Below are 21,192 nucleotides of genomic sequence, written 5' to 3'. Positions count from 1 at the left end.
GTTGTTTTGGGTACCGGTTCGGGTGGGCTTTCATTTTTTTCCACCCTTTTGCCAGTTTTCTTTTGCATACGTTTCGGAGCCATATCGTGCCATTTCCGTCGATGGGTTGGATTGTGTGTGTGTGTGTGTGTTTGGTTTTGTGTCCGGGTGTCGATCATTGCCACCCGATAAACACCTCTGTGAGCGGCATTGTCCGCTAGCTGTCGCTGTGGCGTGATTGAGTGATATTGGTGAATGCATATGGCGGTAAAGTGCAATTGGGTGCAATCGATGGACAGCTAGTGGAAGAAAGTGAAATCTTTACACCGTCCACTGGTTGCACCGAAATCAAATCACACCGATACGTTTGAACGAAGGTGCTGGTGACATTTGGGATTTTTTTTCATGCACTTTGCTTGGTCTGATAAAACATAAATCATAGCTTTTTCTTCAAAGTTCCGAAGCGTAACTGGTGCGCACGGGTTTTGCCATTCATGAATTATTAAATTTTGTAAGCACGTTTTTGTTTCAAATGTTGATTCTAAAATGGTGTTGACATTATTATCATTTTGCAAGCTTAAACAGCAAACGCCGCCTAATAAATCGTTTTTAGTGACATTTTAGTTTAGTGCTAGGAAAAAAAAAGCGTTATGACAACTAGGTGTAGATAACGAACCAATCAACGTCACTTTACAACTGGAATTTGGCCAAACGAAAAATTAATTCGGTTCATTTCTTCTATCATCACAAAATTAGACAACAAAAATGAATAAAGTTATTAAGGTGGCTGATCTTTAAATAAAAACTTTAATAATTACACTAAATTTCTCATAACTTATCAATACTCTACGCTAAACGTTAACAAATGTACGTCCATACTGAGACTTCCCCTTCAAGTCCCCTTAAAGTCGCCTTTAAAGTTCCCTTTAAGGATCGTTTGGACAGAATAAATTAATTCATCCTGTAGCGCACAAGTTGCTGGAATGAAGTTTTGACGACATTTGTGACCAGACACATACACAAATACACACGTAGGGGAGTTTTCTCGCGCATAGTTTCTCACCTTTTTGCTGACAGATCCGGGTGTAGTTGAGCTGTGGAGATACAATTTTCTATTGCACCTCCCCTTGCTCTTTCCTCTCTTGTCTCTCCTACTCCTGTTGCATTTGTCGCGTCGATTATGTGAACATCGGTTCGTTCCGTTCACGCAGCTCTCACACACATATTTGGAATAATTTCACGATTTTTAATTACATGTATCGTGTAGCGTACCCGTAGACCGTGATCGCCTCCTTGTTGTCGGACCATTTGGAAAGGTGCAACATTTGCCCCAACCCGGGTGGGTGTCCACCTTTAGGTGTAAATGGTCACCCCTCGACGGCGTGATCGGTCTTCGGTTTGACTTTTCCATAATTTTTTCAATCCCATTTTTGGCCAGCTCACCGACCTGTCCACCGTGTGATACACCTTTTGCGAGCGTAAACCCCCCTTTTTGGGACCATTTTCCGTCTCTGTTTCGTATCACGTTTGATGTTGGTTTGGAATTTTCATTTTGGTGACCATAACACCCGATCGGATCCGATCCGCGAAACCGCTGGGAGCCACGCTCCTAATGTGATCGCCCTTTTTCGCACTCGTGAAACGTTTGCACTGCCGGGGACGGGTGTCGCCAGTTGCACTTTGATTTCGTAAGCGTGCTAGAATGGGATATTGGACATCGTAACCCGGGGGAAAACATGTCTCATTTTCTTCGGCACCCACACGTTACGGGCCAGATTAATGTCACACACAAAAAAATGGGGAGTGACGATAGAACTATGTAACCAAGCATCCAATTATCCTGTCAACTTGAAGTTGAATTTCTGACTGCAAAAAAACTAGATATCGTTATTTAGAGTATGAAGTTGGATTAAACACAGTTAGAGAATTATCTCAGCTTCTTAGTTTTTTTTTTATTTCAATGAAACATGTTACATTATGAAAACTTGTTCTATCGAGTCTTTTAAAATGAAGAAATACACCTAGTTTTTTAACAACCCTGAACCACAATAATGTCTTTGAAGTTTGTTCCATCTATCTCCTCCAGTTGTTGTGAAGCAAAATGGTATTCAGCTCGTTTGAAATGTTTGTCTTGAAATTTCTCCCACTCATGCTGTTTATTTTCATTACGTCAATTTTCCAGATGATCGTCATCGGGAGCTGGACGATCTGCTGTCCGATATGATGCTTACCGTGCAGGGCATCCCGGACGTTGGCCAAAAAGCAGACCAAACAGATCATCACCAAGCGCAGCAGCGTCCGCAACCGCATCACCATCATCATCATCATCATCAGCATCACCAGAATCCCAACGATCACTTCGTCAACACAAACACCGACACGATCAAGCGTTCGCATTCGGCCCAGCTGCCGGTATCAGCACGCGAGGACAACCGTTCGCGTACACCACTAACGGTGAGTGACTATTCCCCATCGTCAGCGGCAGCCGCCGCGAAAGAGCGCGAACTGCTCATGTACGAAACGTCCAGCACCACGACGACACTCACGCCACCCCCAAGCGAGAGCGGTCGCGAAACGCCACTGCTGAGTGCCTACGCATCGGCCGCGATTCGCGAACGTGAGCTGCAAAATATAAATAACAATAATCTGACGCCAGCCGAGCGCGAGCTCATCATGAGCGTGCAGCGCCATCCGCATCAGTCGCTTGCGTATCCTCGACCAGCACGGTCGACCACGGGAGCATCGGAACGGTTTACCTCGGACGACGACGACGATCTGCTCGGTGGCGGAAGCGGTGGCCAGATCCCGTACCACGCACGGGAAGATTCGCGTCCGTTCACGTACGGTAATATACCGGCCAGCGGGACACCGCAGCATCCGCCGGCCGCCACTATGATCAAGATGCAGTCGGGCCTGTCAAGCCCGTCGATGGTCCGGAAGGCGCTCGGGACGCCGACGGCAACGCGCAAAACTGCCACCCTGCCGCGGAACGATTTCGAGGAAATGTTGCGCGAACGGCGCGAAAAAGTGCTCAGTGAAAAGTACACGATCGGTGAACAGTCACCGGGTGGGATCGGTGGTGTTGGTGGTGGCGGTGGTATCATGGTTAGCGACACCATCAACAACAACAACAGCGGTGGTGATGGCCGGTGGACATATCAGCAGCATCATACCGTCAAAACGGTCACAACGCAGGGTGCGACACCGAATGGTTATCCGGCCCATGAACCGCTCAAGCGGTCCAACACGATGGACGGAAGCTTCGGACGTCAGTTCTCCAACGAAGGGTAAGTGTCCCCACCGAATTCCAAAATTCCTCTTGTCCTTCTTAGCGTGGTGTGAAGCGGCCCTCCCGTAGTAAGACCAGCGCAATGTGAACGACGATGTACATAGAACACTGAAGCCCCGTGTGCGCCAATCCGGGAGCAAGGAAAAACTGTGATCCTATAATTAAATTCGAGTGAAATTAAAAATCGACCTTCACGGTTCAACTCCTCCGCCCGGTATCATGCGACCGTGGTACTTCAAGGTGGAATATTCACGCGTTATAATGTGCAGAGTGCGCCAAAATGAAAAAAAGCCCCGAAGCAAACAAGTATCTCGGAACCGTACTCATTGCATTCGGGGTGTTGGAATAATGGTGGCGTTTATAAACAGTGGGACGAATTGAAACGGCAAAGAACTGTGTATGTGTGTGCGTGTTTGTGTACTTGTGTATGTGTGTGCTGAAGAGGGTGGTGAGGTGGAAAATTCATTAATTTATGCGTACCAAACATATTAACAAAAGAACAAAATCAAACCCACCCTTCATCTTACGGTGTACCAACAATCTGGTCGAAGTGGTAACTTAGCATTCGCGATCGTACGCAGTGTAAAAAAATAAGACATCTTAACCGAGTGCTGTTGCGGTAAAACAAACATTCCGAGAACCACACACACGCCCAAGGGAAAACGGTTCACGCACCTTCACGTGGACGCATGAGTAATGGACGTCCGCTTTTCGGGAACGCAGGTGTGCGTATCGTTGCCATCAAGCGGAAATACCGCGGCGAATTGCTGCGCTGTGTATCCCAAATGTACCGTGTCCTTGGCCATGTGAACTCTCCCTGCTGAGTGGACACACAAGCACGTATTGGACGTATGACGAACATCCTTCCCTTCACACACTGCTCGAGTCTAGTACGACGACCGTTATGGATGTTCCAAAAATACGTACTCTACAGTTCCATCCAGACGAGCACACAGCATCATCATACCACCCTGACCTGGGGTGTTGGAGATTTTTTCCTTGATGACATGACGTCCATCTTTTTGAGCTTCCACGGTTGAATAACTGACAGAAGTTTTCACTTTCAATTTCAAGCCCCTTGGTGCTGGAAAATTACATAGTTTTCCTTTGCCCAAGGGTTTTCATTACTTGGACGTGGCCAATCGAATCAGATCCAAATGCTTCGCCGAACGCGAATTGCGTCAAGCGTCAAGCTTCATATGACGATAAGCACCATCGAGCGTGTTAAGATGATTTTTTTTGTTATTTCTGCTGGTTTTGCATTGGTCGGGTGGAACTATTTACGATCCCATCCCACTACCGCCCTGATCCCTTTTAACAGACCATGATCTCCCCGCACCAGTAGGGACGTAAAAGAGGAATGGGAGGAGTGGAAAGAAAATTTATAAATAGAGGAAACCCTGAGTGCGCTAGTTTTCAAATTTTCTGCTTTCGTTAAATTCAAGGTTAGGCAAACGTTTCTATCACCATTCCCATTGCTCCACCGTTACCGTTCCCGCATGGGGAAACTCCCCCAAAAACCCAGTCAGAGGTTTGGAGTTCATGATGTGGACGATGATGAAGAATAAACATTCGATGCTTAGGTGCTGCTATATATGCGGGCGCGACTTCGGTACCTTTTGTGCCCGTGGTCTGTGTGCGGCTCGCTAGTTTGGTCGCGTGTGGGCGGTACGTTTAAGGGCAAGTAGAGTAGCGGAGTAAGACATGCGCATGAAACCGCGAAGGTGGGCTGTAAAGAGCTGCCGATACGAGATCGCGCTTTTAGCGATGTTGCTTTTTGGCCACATATCAAAACACGTGTGTGTGTGGTGGGGAGAACGTACCTAAAAAGGTGTGTGCTCGGAGGTGGACTTTATTGCGAGATGATATTAACATCTCATCAAAATAACCTTAAAGATATTTAATTACTGACAGGGTTTTCTCTAAACAGTTTAATTGTTTATTGTTTCGACATCATTAAGGATAAGGATTAAGCACTTAAGAAATGTTCTTGTCTTAAAAAATTATTCAACCTGCAGGCAACAGAAACGCACTGTTAACTTATGCATGACATCATACTGTCCAACATCTCGTACACGATGATGTCGACTTTCGCTCACTGCGCCTACTCACCGGGCTCCGGCAATCCTGCTGGACCGGTCCCGATCAACCACCAGCCTTGTGTTGCGCAGACCACGAAAATGGTAGAATCTTAACCGCGGCGTAGCTGCATGTTCGAAATAGCTGTCGAAATCAGCTCATTAGCGAATGGCACAAAAAGGTAGCCAGTTGAACGAACTTGTCCCGTGCTTGCGGCCAAAAGCTGTAGGCGCGATCGGCTTGCGAGCCCCAGTGCACCAGCAACAAATGTACAGAAATTATTTGCATCTCCATCGACAACACTACACCACTTTGGGAGACGTTTCTTTGTCGTTTGGAAGAGAAGCAAGTAATGCAGGGTTGCACTTTATATGCATTTATGACCGGGTGCGGCTTCGAGTTTGCGAAGCAACAAAGCATACACGAAAAGATGCCGAAACAGGTTTTTTGTTTAATTAGACATCTACAGCCCGAGAGCACGTCCAGAGGCGCTTTGTTGCCGATGGGTAGATTTCGGTTAACCTCCCTTAAAGATTGACGCTCGATCGGTCCGGAAATGGACAAACACATCGACTACGATCGCTACGTTCGTCCCACAACAAGACTTGGTACCGTCACCTTGGCATTGCTGGCGCTGGAATTCATTCATAAAAATTCTAAATATGTCCATCGATAATAATTCTCGCCCTGTGCTGAGCGGATATCCCACGCAACAAAACTGCGCCCGTCGATTGTGCGACCAATCGAATGTAGGATTCAATGCGAAATCGGAAACGGTGACGTTCCGGAGAGTTGGTTGCGCACCACCAATCAGCTGGTACGCTAACCCACTGGCCCTATGGCGTGGCAATATCGAACATCACATCACCAAATCGGTATCTAACCAGCGTCACGTCATTTGCTTCTCGGTGAAGTTGTTAATGTTGGGATGCCATTAGCCGACTGTCCATCGGAAGTCAATCGCGCAACGGGTCATTCGAGAGAGCAAGCGCTTGTGTAGGTTGTAGCGCTGTAGTTGACAGTACGCCTCCACAGGACGCCATACTGTAGGATATGGTGGACGAAATACAATGTTTGCAGAAAAAAAATCTCCCCACAAACTGGTTGATGAACTTTAGACGAACATCGAAAACTTGAAACAAGTGACGCACAGTGTTCACGCTTGGTTTTACGGTTTTTTCAGGCGCCTTTCATCATTAACACCCTCGCGGTAGAGTTAAGACGCACAACATCCCCAGGAAAAAAGAAAAAATATGAAACTTATTTATTATATATCCGTTTGAGCCGCGTCGAGACAGGAAACAGATTTAATGCACAAACAAATCCATCCAGGTTGATGTGTTGGTTGCCTTTCCGGCCAATGTCGTGAGCTGATAACTTGGTTTTCTTACTCGAGTAACGTATGTGGACATGGTCGGCATTTGTTTTCTTTTTTTTCGGAGACTGGCTATTTACATAGCTTATCGGGTTTGTGGATAAACATCATGATAATCCCGAATCAAAATATGCTGTAGTCATGTCTTTTTATCTGGAATGTTGGTTTTATGCCGGAACGTAAAAATACAAGGTCACGCAAGCTACAATAGGTTCATTTTGCTTGTATAATGATCTAGAAACTTTCAAAAAGCCTTGCACTATAGTTGCACATCAAACGAGAATTTACTATTTACTTGAAAAATGTCACTTTGTCTAACCTGATTCGCTGAAAGATAAAAGATGCGATACTTCCAAGTAGTGGCCCACTTAACTTTTTTTGCGATAATGTCTCGCACTACCTTGCCAAAGTAATAAACGCGCAAATATCTTACTTTGTATCAACATGAATTCACAGTTGCAGTTGGTTGCATCATAAGCGCAAAAGTGTCTGGCAAACAACGGCACTCTACGCAATTCTCCTTACTTTGTCTCTTGTCTTGAGGATAATGTTTTTCTTATCTAAGATAGATAAGATATTTTCCAGCTGCTTTTTCATGCGTAATATTTGTTCGTGTGTAACCAATTTTTTTCGCGTTTACGCTAAACAAAACGTCAAATAGACGTAAATCATCACAGTAGAACGATGGGTTTCATTCGAACTCTGGAGATTCAGCCCTTATGCAGGTCTCTTTCGAGATACTCTCACCTTGTTGGAGGAGTAGGTGGGTCGATCGCAATTGAGTAACGAAGACGAAAAGCTAAGCTTCGCCAACATCTTTGGCAGTTCGCGATCGAGCAGATCGGGGCCGAGATCGTGCCCCGGGTGGCCTAGACGAGAGCATTCCAAGTAAAGCACCCGTACCCGCGGGTTTGCCCAAAAATGGATTTTGGATATTAATTCGATCTCGAGCGCACAAACGTCTCCCGCAAATACCGAAACCGGGGTTGGTTTGCGTCGGTTTAAACCCCTCGTTTCGCATGCCATTTTTCTGCCCCTCCGGTTCTTCATCCCCACCCCAGTCAAAGGGGGGAATACCGTCAAAAACGCGTCCGGCCACACGCCCGCGATTATTTATGGGCATCTTTGTATGTGCACGAGAAGTAACACACCAAAACAAATAGAATACAGCGTAACGCTTCGGGTTTAGTGCGATATCGTAGCGTAACAGCACCATACTCACGTGAGCCGCCCATAGATAGGCCGCACGCGGGAACTACTGAGACGCGCAACATCTCAAACCAACCGTTTTTGACGGCTTGGCGGCAACACCGTCAATCGTGTTTCACCCCTGGTAGCGATTGGCACACGAGGGCGCAAAAGGGTGATGGACGGAACGAAATGCTTGATTCGTTCGCGACCAACTTTGAACAGCGCCAAGGCAGCGTGCGTCGTGTGTGTGACTGTGTGTACAGTCATCCGCTCAGGTGCCATCTGTCATCAAATGTTGCTCCCGTGGCCAAACGGGTCCAGGTAGGTCCCGGTCACCGGAGCCAATCGGTAGAGACACTGGAAAACTATTCCTTACCACCTTCGTCAGGGTCATGCAGTTACCCGGGAGGATTGAAAATGGCCTCTCCTTAGCGTCCGCTCAACAAAACAGTGCCAGTTCAATGATCACCGGTCCCGGTTTGACATTGAGAATGGCCTGTTCGTCAAGTTTGTAACCTGTGCCGTAGCAGTCGATTAAAGAAGCGACTAATTTGCTCCTATCGCAGTGAAACTGGTATTTATCCCAAGGTTGTCAGGAAATCGATCCACTGGATGAAATGATGACCCAACGCAATGGGAGGTGAATTATTTATTGAATACACACTGGCATCCAAATTTCATGTAAGCTGGTACAGTAGCACAGTTTTTGTGATGCGATGGTTTTGCAAATAAATCCACCAATAAACGAGATCTCTTTAATTAAGATGGATGGAATGGGTTCGGCTATCTATAGTCATAGTCGATCGCATAGCAAGAGGCGATCAATAGACGATTTATTGATGCGTTCAAGTGCCCAATTAAATGGTAAATGCTAATAACCAGTATTCCTCTCCTGTACTGAATTCTGATGATCAGCAAGACTGAACTGACCCCTACTGGGACACATCGTTACGTCAAACAGCAATAACGTTTAATAGGAAAATAAATTTTATCTCGCGTATTGCACACAATCGCGTACCCGCGACCTATTCTATCAATCACAAGATTGTTGCATTTCAAACAGCTTCACAGCTCGATATGGGCGATTCAACGATCCCATTCAAATCGGTTTACATTAACGCACCCCGCCAACCATATATGCATTACGAACACATTTAAGGTGAAAACACCTCATCTAGGTGAATATCCACCCCGTATCATGAATGCTTTATGGGCATTTAATTATAGAAAACAGAAAGATTCACATCTGCCTGGCGCCAGCGTACGCACGATTTCGACATGATCCGCGTGTGTCTCCGACCTTCGGCTTTTACTCGCTTCTCGGCACTTGTTCCTTACGGTCATTGAACATCCTTGAACGCGAACGAAGCAAAAGCACTTGCCACCATATTGCTGCACGAGAGATCTCATTGTGCCGCCTTGATTAGATTACCGACCAGCGTACTCGCAGCAAAATCGTGTTCCGGTTCACCTCCAGACCAGTCCCAAATTAGGTAAAGACCTCTCTTGAAACAATCGCACCGCACAGCTGGAATGATGGTAGATGGTGAAACCTTAAAAGCGGAAGTAACACTGAGTCAGTAGTGATTCTCTTATTCGCCCTGTAAAAGAGTCCTTGATGAGAGTGATTGTGTTGTGGTCGCGATCGTAGCAAATCCGAAGGACGTGAAAAGTGAGATCACTTTTAAAGAAGATAAATCTAGATCATTTAAGGCAGTGATCGGTAAGATTGAATTTATAACTGGACGTAAAAGAAAGGTTTTATTACACCTTTAAAAAAATAGTTTAATGACATAACAAAAAAATTACTCCTCCATGGACACTTTTGGGGTAAAGGTATTCTTCTTTAATTTGATTCTAATGTGCTGAGCCACATACATGCTATTCGTTGTTGAGAAAGATGATGTCCTACTTACAAATGGGTATATATTTATTGCATTCAATTGTGCCTTTTCAATACCGCTCACAGATCGTATGGTGAAGATTCATTCGATCGTGAAGAAAACAAGCTGCCCAATAAATCCACCCGACCTCAAATACCATTGTTCCCTGTATATGGTCCGGTTAGTGTGGGCAAATTGCATAGATTTGACGTTGGACGATCCCCTGTGGATCGCTGGGAGTCGCTGGGACTATTGCCATCCTACACCGCCCAATCGTGGGGCAGTCCTCCCATAACGAGGAGCCACGTACCCAGGAACGTGTGTACTCCACCCGCACACATAATCTACGTGTGGTTTCATTTTTCTTGCGCAAAAGGTTATTTTAAAAACTCCGATGCAATAACCGTGAGGTAAAAATAATAACGTCTAACCATGAACGTACGTACTTGGTTTTGAATGATCTTTGCTAAGGCAATAACCTGCAAGGTGTCGTCTTGTGGCGTTCTCGTAATGTATATTTTTACGAGAATATTAGTGCCGTTTTATTATATCCATTTTTTAAGCATAATTTGAATAAATGACCACAAAAAAATCCCTTTATATGCTATCATTTCAAGTTGTCAAAATCTTAAAGAAGGATCTTGTTGATCGTTCCAAAATATGGGGAAAATATTGGTACCGAAGGTTGCTGTGCTCGTCTATTGCTCGTCAAATGTATGATGCGAAACCATCGAGAGTTTAGGACAAACGAATGGTACGCTGACGTAGGATTCTGCCGTACCTATCCTTCCATCGGTTAGAAACCAGACCTAGGATGTAATCATCTGCTCGCAAATGAACCGACGAATGGGGACTACTATTTTTAACTTGATTTTCACTCTTTTCCCTGCCCCAGAATGTAAACAAAACCCGAGTATACAACCATCGTCAGCGTTTGCCGCCACCGAAAGCAATGGTGTGGCCATTTGAGGGCCACCGGAACACAAGTGGGCGACGAACCGTCCACAATCGTTAGATTAAAGTCACCTCCACACCTTTCGGAAGTGATCCGATCGGAGGTCGGTTGACAGACACACCGCACTATCTCATCCCGTTTTCGTCGCAGATTTTCCAATTCCACCAAACCAGAATTTAAAGCGAAAAAAAACACACCAGAGCGCGTGGGTTTGCTACTTTTTTCTTCCACGTTTTGTTTACGCCACACCGTGCCACACAGATTGATGTAGGTGGAGCAAAACTTATGTTTCACCATACTTTTTTTTTGCCTCTCTTCAATCCTTGTTTCACCCTGAGAATGATAAATTTATTCGATCGTTCTTGAGTTGGTGCTTGGACTGTCACACGCATGTAAGGGTTCTAGAGCGTGTTTTTTATGCTTCTTCTCTATGCGTTCTTTAAGAAACAGAATCCGGTTGGTAGCAGATTGTTTGAAACTTGCGTGCTTTGTAGTGCAACTGTGTAAATAAATTGATGGCAATCAGTTTGTGTCGAACGTCTGCTATAGCTAGTGCGCGCCTGGCCCACATAGTGCGTGCACCGATGATTAATCCAATCACAATTACACATGCGCCAGACACAGACCACCATTGCTCTCGTTTTAATGTTGTTTTTTTTTTGCTGTTCGCTAAAATTAGTGCACATCCACCATCATCCCCTTTTCCGCGAACGATGGTGGGTGGAGCGGCATGAATGAATCACAGGCAGTTAACCTGCCGTAACCTGTTGAATGTGACCCAATGGCCCATTGCTCTCAGGTTTGCATAGAGTTCCTTCCTTTTGTTTGTTGCGTACCTTTTGAATTTCACCCTCTCCGTCCGTCCCGATTGTAAAGAAACCTCCCTTTTTCCCCCGATAACCCGCGAAATTCACACAGAAGGGATTCGTTTACTTGATCCCAACCGGATATGCTTCTCCCTTCTCACCGGGTAGATCGATAGATGACCTTCGCAGTGTGTTCCCCGAACGGTTATTTTTCCGATGTGAAATTCCACTCCAGAAGGGAAAATGAAACTGATGGGATTCGGTCTAATTCGATCATGCCTGCCCGCGGATCGGCAAGCAGAAGGTGAACAAGTTTCCACATTCCTATTGCCGTAACTGACGCTTAGTTCACTTTTCCCTTACCCTAACCGATACGATACGAAAATCATAACGGACATTGTTGTCCTTTTTTCTGCTGGCTAACTGTTCGACACATAGCGGCGCGATCATGGTACAGCAGTTTGCTACTAGACGGTCTGGTTGTCCATCATAGCCGATAGCGTACTCGGTTGCCCCCGGTACAATTGAGCATGTGGAGTTAAATCGATCCCGGTCCGGTTGACATCAATTGCCGTTTACGGCGGCCCGGCCAATGGAAAGGGGTGGGAGATTTGTTCCGTTTTTACTTTACATTATTTTTCTTCTTTTCAGTCTTGAATGCTCGGTATGTTCCCATTTACACGAACACGAACATATCCAAACTGTGCTGCAACTTTCTTATCGCCAAAGAAGTAAACCTGGTAAACTGTGTGTCAACAGGGTTTGAGTTGATTTTCGAGCATAAAAATGCGACCAAAAAGGGTCACAAACAAAGCAGAATTGAATGGGATCGATGAAGGAATTTTTGTGAAAATATTTGTCCCATCTCGCTCAACAATCGCTTAAAGACAGTAAGTGAAGTAGAAAATGTTTTTTGCCTGAAAGTATGCAATCGGGTAAACATTGCATTCCGATTATTGCATCTCACAGGATAAGTTTGTCTTAATATGGCTTTTTTATTCATCTTAACAAGAATACCTCTGGAAATGTTTCGATTTAGTGTTGAAAGACGATGTCTAATTTCGAATGTGAAATAGAAATCCAAACCAATCTTGGCGAAAGTATGGAAAAACGAAACTGGATATATGCCAAACCGAAGGAAAATGATTTAGTTTGTTTGTCACATAATTCTGGCATGGAATTGAAAGTCTAGCCACTACGAACGATGAAAACACACATAAGGGATCTTGGGAAATTGGCATATATTCTTACGATATCAAACACGTTTCTGGTAAAGATCCAAATTTATAGTAAGAATAAGCTTTCTACTGTTGTTTACAAGAGGCTATATTTAGCTCTCTACCATCTAGTAATCTAATTAACAATCACCTTTTCCCGTTTATCCTGTTACAGAATATCCGGTCAGTCATGGCTGCAACTACAGCAGCAAAAGTTACGCGCACGCCGGGAACAGCAGCGGCGAGAACATTCGAATAGTTTTAGGTAAGCCGAAAGTCTACAAAACATTCAACTACATAGGACTAATTTGGTAAAACCATATTTTTCCCCCACCCGTTCCCAGTTACAACTATGGCAGCCCGGCTTTTCCGACCGGTGAAAACGTCTACAGCACAACGCATCGGCGCAGCCAGACACTGTCGCCGGTACGAAATGAGCGGAACTATCACACACTAACGACCACCAGGACCCATTCGACGGAACGTCCGTTTGTGGCGGTACAGCGAGCTCACGAAAATGCGAAGCTCCAGACAATTGGGGTGAGTACATTGTCGGTGGAAAATTGCCAAATGTTAGGTTTGAAATTCAAAACATTGTATGGCTAGCAGCAGAAGAAACAAAACCAGAACCCACATTCGTAACCTTTTGTTGCGGAATGTATTGTAGTGGCACTTGTTTCTTGTTTGTCTGCACTTTCACTAGCGTAAGATTTTTTTTTTAGTTTTGGAATGCTTTTGAATGATCTTATATCTTTAGCTGCCATGAGTTATTATTTTATATTGAACCATAATATTTTATCCATCACACACATGTATGCCCGAACTCGTAACCACGAATAAAACAAACAAAAATCCACACATACGCAACTACTCTGCACCCCACTTACGGTATGCTCAGAATGCACCGCTCACCATTTTGAATGCCTCACCGCACGGTCACATTGCACAAGCACAAACAGCCTCTTCACCGTCGCCATCGTCCACGCACACGACGGTATCGTCCCCATCGCCGGCACCACCGTCCACATCCGTAACGATCACCAATCATCACCATCAACATCATCAGACGGTCAATGGAAGTAGTAATGCAGCAGTTAATGGACAACAGCACTCGACACCTCAACAGCAACGGCACATCAACGGCAATGGCGTTCATTATCAGCAGCAGCAGCAGCAGCAGCACATCAACAGCAGCCTGAACGGTAGCAGTGGACTGTTGTCCCTTGCCGAACAGGACCATTCGACTCCGAAACACGGACAGGTTCGATTGGTAGGTTTGCTAGCAACATTTTTAGTGAACTCCAACGAGTCCGCGCCACTACGTAACTCTACCCAACTGCCTAACAACTACGTGTCCTCTTCCGGTGTGGTACCTCTTTCTTTCGGCGATTTTCTACTTCTATCGTTAACTGCCAATACGTTACCACTTCTTATATCTACCGATCTCTGCTGTACTTAGTTGATCGTATTTTCTTATCTTTTTATTCTACTGTAACTTCATTCGCATTTCATTTTCCTTATCATGTATGCTAGTTTATACAATTTTCATATTTTTATGTTACATTTTTTGTTCGTATTTAAATGTTTGTACTAACAAATTGTGTTCTGTGCTTTGGTTTTTGATACTAAAACATCCATTGTGTGCTTTAGTTAGTGTTTCCTATTCCTCTAATCCTAAAATCCCCATGAAAAAAAAACCAACATCGCTACACTTTTCATTGACTCATAACTCCATGATGCCCATTTTGTTCTCTTTTGTTTTTTTCTTCTTCTGTGTTTCCCTGTTTTTTTTTTTTGGCGTACATTTTAGGAGTCCGAACAGATAATATTCAGTAACATAAACAGTCTGAATAATCTCGATAACTGCGAAAAGCTCAATAACCTGCTAAATGAAATAACCAACAGTGCGGCGGCTGTGGCATCCGTGGCAACGACGGAACCGCAGACCCAGACCGTTGCAAGTGCAAGCGGCAGCCAAGCATGCATTAGCCCTAACACTACTACTTCCAGTGTCACTACCAACAGCTCGTCTTCTTCCTTCATGTCCGCTAGCAATAATAGTGCAAGTCTCACTAATCACACCCATCATCTAATCGACTCGTACCACGATCATCCCTCCCATCAACGTCATCCATCGTCCGAATATTGCCATCGAAATGGACACAAACCGACGGGTGGGGAACAGGAACCGATGGAACTGTCCTCGCCGGATGGTAGCGTCGACGAGAAACCGATCGCCCAACCCGGAACGACGGTTAATGGTGAGCGACGAAATGGTCATACGAATGATACCTCGGTCAATGTGATCGGTCATGGGCAGCTTGCGCTGGATAAGCTGCTAGCCTCACTAGCACTCGAGAGCGATGTTACGGAAGAACATTTGGCCAAGATTGAAGGACGCACCAATACCGAACGGTGCTATCCGGAGCAACGGCCCACGGTTAACTTTCATCCGTCGAGCGAACTGTCGGACGTGCTGGCCAATCTTGCGGAGTACGATCTGACTGAAATGCAGCGCAATGGTAACTTGTACCACCAACACCACCAGCACTATCAGCAGCAGCATCAAAACGCCTCCCCGTCGGTTGATACGACGAACGGCAATTATCGACTGTATTCGGCCCACGGTTTGGAGCTGGTGAACGGTTACACACTAAGCAATGGGCACCACCTACCCGGGCAACTACAGCGCAGTACCAGTCGTAGCAGTAACGATGCACAACATTCGCAACAGCAGTCACAAAACAACTCTCCGAACGTACAGCAGCAGCAGCAGCAGCAGCAGCTCCAGCAACAGCATCACCATCACAATCATCCCCATCATCCGTTACTAATGAATAACCATGTGCGACGCATTGCTTCCGAAACCGACAGTACCATCTCATCCATTTCGCCTAGCTTATCCGAACGCAGCAATGCGATCTCTTGGTGCGATCAGGTAACGTTCAACATCCTCACTATACCTATGTCAAGCCTGATCCTTTGCGAGACGTGTTTGTTTACGAACGATTTACTCTCTCTTTGTATTTCATCTTCATCACCATCATTGCTGTTAGAGCATGCTTTCAATGTTGTACATCCTTTTAGTATGACTTCGTTTTTTTTTTGCCAATTCGTTAGCCAACACATAAAGCTCACTAATGTAGTGTTTAACAGTGCACCAAATAAACTAAATAGCTGACAGAAGATATTAAAAGCAACCGATCTACTCGGGTCGGACGTCGGAAACTGATGTAGTAACGTCTCAGTTTACGATTAGTAACGTCTGTTGTCTTTCTTCTCTCTTGGTTGTAGGCACGTGAAGAATCCTTCTCATCGTACCGCTCGGAAACGGAACCGGACAACTCACCGATGGGTGGATCACCGCGTCCAGAAACGCCGGCCTTCCCTGTAACGCCACGCACACCGTACGGGCTGAGCAATGGTACCTCCAGTCCCGCTCTTCCACCCAAGAGTCCGACATCACAACGGTAAGTATCCGCAAGCAGCGCGTGTGGAAGTCGGCGCGTCAGACACCTGACACCATGACCCCACAACTCACACACAATCACACTTCTTTTCTTCCCACCCCCCGGGCGGGGAGGGCGGGGGTTTGTTCTGTTTTGTTTACTCCCCACTCGGTCTTTGGGCTTTTCCAGAAGATATAACTCCGCTTGGTCGCTACGAAGCCAGAAATCCAGCGTTTCAACCTACGACGTGAGGTTAGCCTTTGCTTACCATTTCTGAGGTTATCGTTGTTGCCCACGGTCGTTAGTTGTGTTGTGCACCATTTTGTTGGAGTTTCATTTTGGGAATTCTAACTGCTACTTTGAGACAGACTCACACGTTCAATTCGCTAACATCAGTAGTAACGGGGCATGGCTAAAGTACTGAAAGTTTGCCATTATATCCCCCACCAACTAATCTGTGGGAGGATACGATGGGTGTGTTCTTGCATATTGGATCGATGCCAGCAATCACTGCTAACACGAACTCATACACCCCAAAAAAAACACCTCCATAACACCGATCGACGTACATGCAAGCATGCCTCATTGCTGGTAGTAGTAGGATTGGTGCTTCCACTTTAACCACTTTTACCTTTCGATTCCGACCTTCCGACTGACAGCAGAAAAAATGTGCTATACAAACAGCTCGAAAAGCTTGCGCTTGCCAAAGCATCCCTGTTTCAGTGCGTTGCACCAGTCCTTGAGAAACGGACACAGGGATGTACTTTTCGCTATGAGTGAGTAGAAGTAATTAGTAGAAGGATCCGTACCTAACAGCTTAACAAGATCTTTATTTCTCGAAGCAATGCTAACAAGTAACTAGTCGATATGTTTCTCTCTGTGTGTGTTTGTGTGGTCTTGTTTCCAATGTTTCGTACCTGTGGGAACTCGTTGCATGATTCGTCCCAACAACAACAAAGAAAACCGCCTGCAGTTCAGCTCTCTAATGTACTGTTTGCTTCCCACGTTTGCAGCAAGGACCTGTTCAGTGGCAACCAGCGGGCACAGGAGATCGTGAACCAGAACGAAACACTGTCCTGCTACACATCGCGCCGCAATTCAACCACCTCGAATGCGAACAGCGAACCGCAGGAGGTGGCCCCCCAGTTTGTGAAGTTTGCTCGCGACTCATCCAAGTACTGGTACAAGCCAAACATTAGCCGGGAGGAAGCGATCGCACTGCTGCGTAATGCGGCACCCGGAACGTTCATAGTGCGCGATTCGACCACGTTCGCGAATGCGTACGGACTGGTGGTGAAGGTGAACCATCCACCGCCCGGTGTACAGTATACCGGACCGAACAGTGAGGAGCTGGTGCGACACTTCCTGGTGGAGCCCACGATCCGGGGCGTCCGGTTGAAGGGTTGCGCGAATGAGCCCGTCTTCACCTCACTGTCTGCGTTGGTGTATCAGCATTCGATTACACCGCTAGCCTTACCGTGCCGGTTGATCATCCCCGATATGGTAAGTGAACGTACGACCAGAAGGCCTATTGGTCACACGATGCGTAGTCTAAAACCGCCTGCGCGTATGCAATCCACATGTCATTAGTAACGCGGAGTGGTTCTATATGTTTTTTGCAGGACCTTCAACAAATGGATAATCAAACACCGGCGCAACAGCAGTTGTTACAGCAAGGAGCTGCCTGCAATGTGCTATATTTGTTTACCTGTGACACAGAGTCACTCACAGGTCAGTAATATGGAATATCCGTTTTTTTCCTCCTCAACCTTCAAAGGGTGTACTAAATCTTATGCTTTTTCTGAATAGGACCACAAGCAATAAGGAAGGCAGTTAGTTCGCTGCTTGCGCTACGACCTCTTCCGAAACCAACGCAAGTGCACTTCAAGGCCTCACTGCAGGGTATTACACTGACCGACAATACGCGACAGTTGTTCTTCAGGTATGGTATCGCGAGCTGGAATGCTGAAACGATCGTGAGCTAACTGGTTGTATTCTTCCCATTTTACAGACGGCACTACCCATCAAACAATGTGTCATTCTGTGCGCTTGATCCGGACGATCGTCGATGGAGCATTCAGTCAACTACGGGAGATATTCCCGCTTCCAAGTGAGTGATCATTTACCACCTTTTTTAGGCTCTACAATTTCTACTGATTTCATCCCTCCTTTCCCCTTTTTTTAGACGCATGTTCGCGTTCGTTGCGAAGCGATCGCCCTCATCGGCCGACAACCAGTGTCATGTGTTCTGCGAGCTGGAACCAACGCAACCGGCGGCGGCCATTATACAGTTCGCCAACAAGGTGCTCACCGGTACCAGCCAACAGCCAGCAGTTACCAGAGCAATCTAATCGGTCCGACAGTCTCCAACAACAAAAGAAAGCGTAGAGTTATAGCACACGTACTCTATCACGCTATCTCTCTCCGACACAACAAACACGTACATGCAAGCGTAAACAAGCAATAACAAGTGCGAAAAGGAAGAGTAAATTTTACTAATAAAAGAAACGAAAATACACAACGCATTATTAAACTAAAAAAAAAAGAAAAGGACAAAAGAAAACAAACAGATAGTAAACGTTTTAACACGCACGCACAAGTAATAGGAGCACATGTGCAATTGCAAAGCAAACAACAAAACAAGAGAGGATACTAAAATACTTAATCGGTGTTTAATGATGGTGCCGGAGAGAATCGGGCTTTATGTCTGGCCTTTACCGTGCGCCATCTTATCACCACAAACAACCGCCAACTACCATACTTTTATTGTGTAATTGTGTAATTATTACTTATTATAATTTAGCCATACCGTAGCCGTAACAGCTGACACAGCTATCCGGCGTGCGTAACCCTAGTTTCGTCGTGCATGTGTTTTTACAAAAAGAAGAAACAAAAACTGGCCACTCTAACGTCTGTCTATATGCAATTCGTTGTACACACTACTTGTTCTACTATCGTCCCTCTTTCGTCAGCGGACAACTAGTTTTGCGTCGTTACGGTGCGCGATCGTACGCAGCGTTAAAATGTACTAATAATTGAACAATTTGTAGCCTGTACAACATCGATGGATTACAATTCCCGAACTAAACTAAACGTTGTTAGATAGTTGTGTGAAAAATATAGGAATGCGAAAACAAAAGCGCACCAACTGTTTTCCCCATTTAACACTGTGGGCTGTTCGTCACAAACGAAAGCTGTGTTCGGTTGGAATCATTCCGACTGGTCACGTGGCTTTGTATTCCCCGTGTTTCTTTGCCGGCGAAACAGTCGAAAATCCGAACGTGGTAAGGGATAATGTTAAGTGTGTCGAGAAGCTGCACTTTCGAAATGTTCAACTGCATGTTTGCCTTAACTAACGTAAATCACTAAAACATGAAACAGAGACACAAAAAAACAGCACGCTTATTAACAAACGTGATCGAACAACGTAACTATTCGGTTCCTCTTCTTGCCTTTAGGTGTTTAGCACAAAAAAGCTTCTTCGCAACTCTCACGCTATGGATGTTCTATTTTGCGCACTTCACCACACAATTGGAATATTCCTTTTCTTCGTAAAATTGTTTCATTGCGAAATGAAAGTTTACAAATTATGTAAAATTTGCAACAAATTTGTTTAACACATACACGCGTTAGTTGTATGTTTATTTTTTTTCGCTTTGCGTGCTTTCGCTGGCAAAGGTAGGAAAAAGAAGGACGTTGTTACTACTAGACTGTTTTTTTAAGCAACACAAAACGAACGACTAAGTGCTACTCGTAACTAAAATCCAAAACGCGTACGCTTTTCAGTACGGTTGCACTTAATGAGAATCGATAACGAAAACTGAAACAAATCGAAAAAACGTAAACTTTACAGTTTAAATCAAAATTGTATCGAGTAACAGGATGAAAATGGCAAAAAAAGGTTAGTTAAAAACAGAAAATTCTTAAGCACAATTCATAAAATGAACAAAGAAACCCCCCGGCGTGCCTCATCGATAAAGAAAACATGCAAAATACGATGATCCAGTGAGATTAGACAAAACAGCAATAATGTTAATACTAACAATACTATATCAAAATCAACCTCACGTCGTAAAGCAATAATAAAAAGTATTGAACACACATTGAAGCAGGTCGAAATCGTATAACCTCAAATGTAGAACATTTTTTTCTAACCAACAAACAACCAACAAATCATGAAAGGTTTCTTCTTACCGGCACACTTAAGAAACAGAAGGGTATACAATAACACAAAAGCAAGCAAAAAAAACGCGAATAAAACACTACTAGTCGTTGTTTAGAAAGTGTAAGACAGAAGCAAATCAAACAAAAGCTCGCGCAAACCGTAAAACACAACGCACAAACAAGTAAGATGTTTTTTTGTTGTTGTAAAGTTAAAGGAAATTGAGCTGTTTATTAGCTACTCTTTCTATTTGGAACACAGTTAGGTAAATGATGAAATTTATTACCATTTTATGTTTATTGTTTCCCATCCATTCTTTTTTTTTCCTTCGAACCGATTCAATCACGTGCGAAAATGAGAACCTATCTTAAATTATTTCTAATATAGTAACTTAAATTATTCTATCACAATCGAATGTAATCGATTTACGGCGAGATTTCTGTTTCGCATACGTGCGATGCTTCGGTACCGGTATCTTACTCACAGAAATCATCATTATTAACACAATTCAAACGCGCATGATTCGATTAATAACAACCAATGTATATAATTACAGTGAATTTCATGAAATAATAAACAATCACTACGATCAGCGAACAATGGTGTTGTGCTATTAATGGTACTTTACTTTTAGCTTTTCGTTATTTACATTTGAGTGAAAAGAAACTTATTTCAACCAATTCGCATTAAAATAAATCAATTTGTAAAATTTTGCAAGATTTCCCGAAAAAAGGTAAGGTTATAGCGTTAGGAAAATTTTCAAACTTTTAGAATTTTTTAAATTTATTTGAATTTCTTTAAACTTTT

The 21,192-nt window shown here is 44.6% G+C and overlaps 1 protein-coding gene across 18 annotated transcripts in view; it reads left to right on the top strand.

Moving 5' to 3' along the window:
• Positions 1–20,985, top strand: part of LOC125760989 (tensin-2) — a 161,242-nt gene extending 140,257 nt beyond the window's left edge. For 12 of the 18 annotated variants that reach the window (XM_049421678.1, XM_049421677.1, XM_049421679.1 and 9 more), the window contains 12 exons: positions 2,162–3,266; positions 12,950–13,039; positions 13,119–13,314; positions 13,673–14,044; positions 14,585–15,712; positions 16,069–16,244; positions 16,883–16,999; positions 17,237–17,726; positions 17,846–17,954; positions 18,033–18,165; positions 18,235–18,333; positions 18,409–20,985. In XM_049421678.1, the coding sequence (XP_049277635.1) occupies positions 2,162–3,266; positions 12,950–13,039; positions 13,119–13,314; positions 13,673–14,044; positions 14,585–15,712; positions 16,069–16,244; positions 16,883–16,999; positions 17,237–17,726; positions 17,846–17,954; positions 18,033–18,165; positions 18,235–18,333; positions 18,409–18,574 (4,181 nt within the window). In that variant the 3' untranslated portion in view covers positions 18,575–20,985. Of the gene's footprint in view, positions 1–2,161; positions 3,267–12,949; positions 13,040–13,118; positions 13,315–13,672; positions 14,045–14,584; positions 15,713–16,068; positions 16,245–16,412; positions 16,476–16,882; positions 17,000–17,236; positions 17,727–17,845; positions 17,955–18,032; positions 18,166–18,234; positions 18,334–18,408 lie in introns of all 18 variants that reach the window. The other 6 variants (XM_049421694.1, XM_049421695.1, XM_049421682.1 and 3 more) reach the window with 5 other exon arrangements.
• The last annotated feature ends 207 nt before the right edge of the window (positions 20,986–21,192 follow it).

Source organism: Anopheles funestus, chromosome 2RL, assembly GCF_943734845.2.
Source record: "Anopheles funestus chromosome 2RL, idAnoFuneDA-416_04, whole genome shotgun sequence".
NCBI lineage: Eukaryota > Metazoa > Arthropoda > Insecta > Diptera > Culicidae > Anopheles > Anopheles funestus.
The sequence above is the reverse complement of the archived record's forward strand: the minus strand, read 5'-3'. Positions and strand labels throughout refer to the sequence as shown.